This window comes from Penaeus japonicus, unplaced genomic scaffold, assembly GCF_977035675.1.
Source record: "Penaeus japonicus unplaced genomic scaffold, GWHDUDI00000001_assembly GWHDUDI00000023, whole genome shotgun sequence".
Lineage (NCBI taxonomy): Eukaryota > Metazoa > Arthropoda > Malacostraca > Decapoda > Penaeidae > Penaeus > Penaeus japonicus.
In genome coordinates this window covers 16,398,684-16,401,183 of record NW_028234425.1, presented here as the reverse complement: position 1 = coordinate 16,401,183, position 2,500 = coordinate 16,398,684, and the positions used below count along the sequence as shown (strand labels likewise).

Sequence of the window (2,500 nt, the reverse complement as noted above, 5' to 3'; positions counted from 1 at the left end):
TGAATTTATCTAGTGTGCTTTGTTTGTAACTATTTGATTGGACTATTTCTGGCAGAAGGAGCAATGTAATCATATGTCATTATATTGTAGATTAAGTGAATTCAGGGATTATTTCTATTGAAGTTTTTGAGTGTATTTTGCTATCAAGTTTGTCAGCTTTATCTATGCTGGTATAGTTGTAGGGTAGAAATAACATAGCCTTACCTGAAGCATTATTACGGTTTAATAAGAAGAAAGTCGAATATGGTATACAAAATTTGTCAGAATATCATATATTCAAATTCACTGGGGGAAGATTCACTCTTCCCTCTTTGATTATATGCTTTACATGTGCAGTAGATAACATTCTAATCATAACAATTAAATTTAACCGTGAGTAATGTGCATGTCTGAATGGGTGGGATCATGATTAATACACTGGAAAAAGTTCTGATCACATTAGTTTTTTTTTCACATTATTTGTATCGTCAATTTTGTACAGGAAAAGGATATAATAATAATAATGATAATACAAGTCCGTGAGGTATTAAAGTATTATTGATGTGCTTATACTATAGTCTGATCATGAGCAAGGAGGAACTGGGATGTATTTATTTACAATATCATGCAAAAGAGAAACAAAATTAATCTTAAGTCTACATTCTATCAAAATTGCGTAATAAACGTTATTGCACACTACGATAAAACTTTCTTATAAAATTCTGGTACAAGGGAATAACCATTATCATCTCTTAGTCTTAATACTCTATATCTCTGTCCATTAAAGACTTTTCTCGGTAATAAGTATGATTATAAAAGAAAAGAAGTCACATGTTCGGAAGTCCTTTATCAAATTATATTGTCATAAATTCCCTCCTGGCTGTTAAAGCTGTACTGACTGGGCCTGTTGTAGATGTGGCTCAGCGTGAAGACCCCGGAGTCAGTCAGAGGAAGGTGCCGCCCGAGAGGCTGACTCTGAGACGAAGGAGACGACTTCATGCCCGCGTCCTTCAGGGATTCCAAATACAGGTTCTGGTCCAGGAATTCACACGAGTAGTAACCCGAGTCTTTGGACGACTTGTTGGTTATTTTTTTGCTGCCGTAGTTGGGTTTCACGAGCGGTTCGGCGTAGATGGGATATTGGTTGTCCTGGTTGTAGTAGCTGGAGGTTGTTATAACAGAGGGAGGAGATGGGGGCGAGTACTGCGAGACACGAACGCATCCGTTTCTGCTGCTGCTGTGATTGCTCGTGCTTCCTGCGATGCTGTTGTCCAGCGAGTGAGCTCCGAACTGCTCGTCCGGATTGGCAGCCGGAGACGACTTCAGCGAAGAAAAGTACTCCTGTGTACTCGCTCTGGGTATGTCATGAAGTCTTCTCTTCTTGTCGATGTCATTGCTCGAGAGAGACTTGAATGACTTCGATCTTTCGATGAGTTCCTCATGGAGACCCGAAGGCACCGACTGGTCTCCACTGAGCTCCTGTCAAATGACCGTGACCGGGATGTGTTGGATGCCTCGCAGGGAGTGGAAAGTGTACTCCTCGTCCTCGACCTGCTTCTCGTACTCGGGGTCCTTCCAGGTGGCGACGATTTTCTCCGGCCAGTTGTCGTGGACCATCGCCTTCATTTTGCGACAGTTCTTGTAGTAGAGAATGCCGAAGGCCACGAACAGGAGGAGCATCGTCATGGAGGCCGCGGCGCAGGAGGCCATCACCACCACGTTGTCATAGCACTCCAGATCATACTCCGATAACTCTGAAAGTCTTCTCCCTTTCAGTGGCTCTGGCCCCGCGCACAAGATCTCCTCAATTTTCAGTGAGAGGGTTTTATTCGAACTCGCCTCCTGCAGCCACTTTAAAGAACAATTGCACTCGAAGCTATTATCCCTCAGGTCTAGAGACTGAAGAGCATTCTGACTAACAAGAGAACGATCAAAGCCCTTGAGACCGTTGCCTCTGAGCGTCAAGTGCCGGAGACCGCGGAGAGGCTTGAACATGTCACGATTGAGTGTCGTTAATTGTGGGTTGAAGCTGAGGACCAGAGTCGTCAGCTTGGCGAGGCCGATGAAAGCCCCGGTGTCGATGGCAGAGAGGTTCTCGCACCTTGATATGTACAGTTTCCTGAGGCTCGCCAGGTGTCTGAAAGGGCGAAACGGCAAAGAATTGATGGGGTTTATGCCAAGGTCGAGCTCTTCCAACCCCCTCGTGGCTGCCAGGACATCACTGGGAACCGCTGGGATGTCGTTGTCGCGTAAGTTGAGAATTTTCAGGGAATCCAATCCACTTAGGGCTTTTTCGTGCAAGAAGTGGAGTTTGTTGCTGCTTAATTTCAAATTCACTAGACTCTTCAGGCTCATAAAGGCAAAGTCTTGAATAGTCATTAACTGATTCGAACACAGATCTAAGTCTTGAAGTTCCCTAAGCGGTTCAAATACTACACTCGAAATTTCTCTCAGTTCATTTTTGCACAAGTTCAGGGACCTAAGTCCATGAAGTTTCATGAAGGTATTGACTGTTAGATTT

General features: G+C 44.0%; 1 protein-coding gene across 1 annotated transcript in view; it reads right to left on the bottom strand.

Moving 5' to 3' along the window:
* Nucleotides 1-205: 205 nt before the first annotated feature.
* Nucleotides 206-2,500, bottom strand: part of LOC122262596 (uncharacterized) — a 3,379-nt gene continuing 1,084 nt past the window's right edge. The window contains exon 1 of the mRNA XM_043030649.2: nt 206-2,500. This exon is cut by the window's right edge and continues 1,084 nt beyond it. Within this exon, the coding sequence (XP_042886583.2) occupies nt 1,462-2,500 (1,039 nt within the window). The 3' untranslated portion in view covers nt 206-1,461.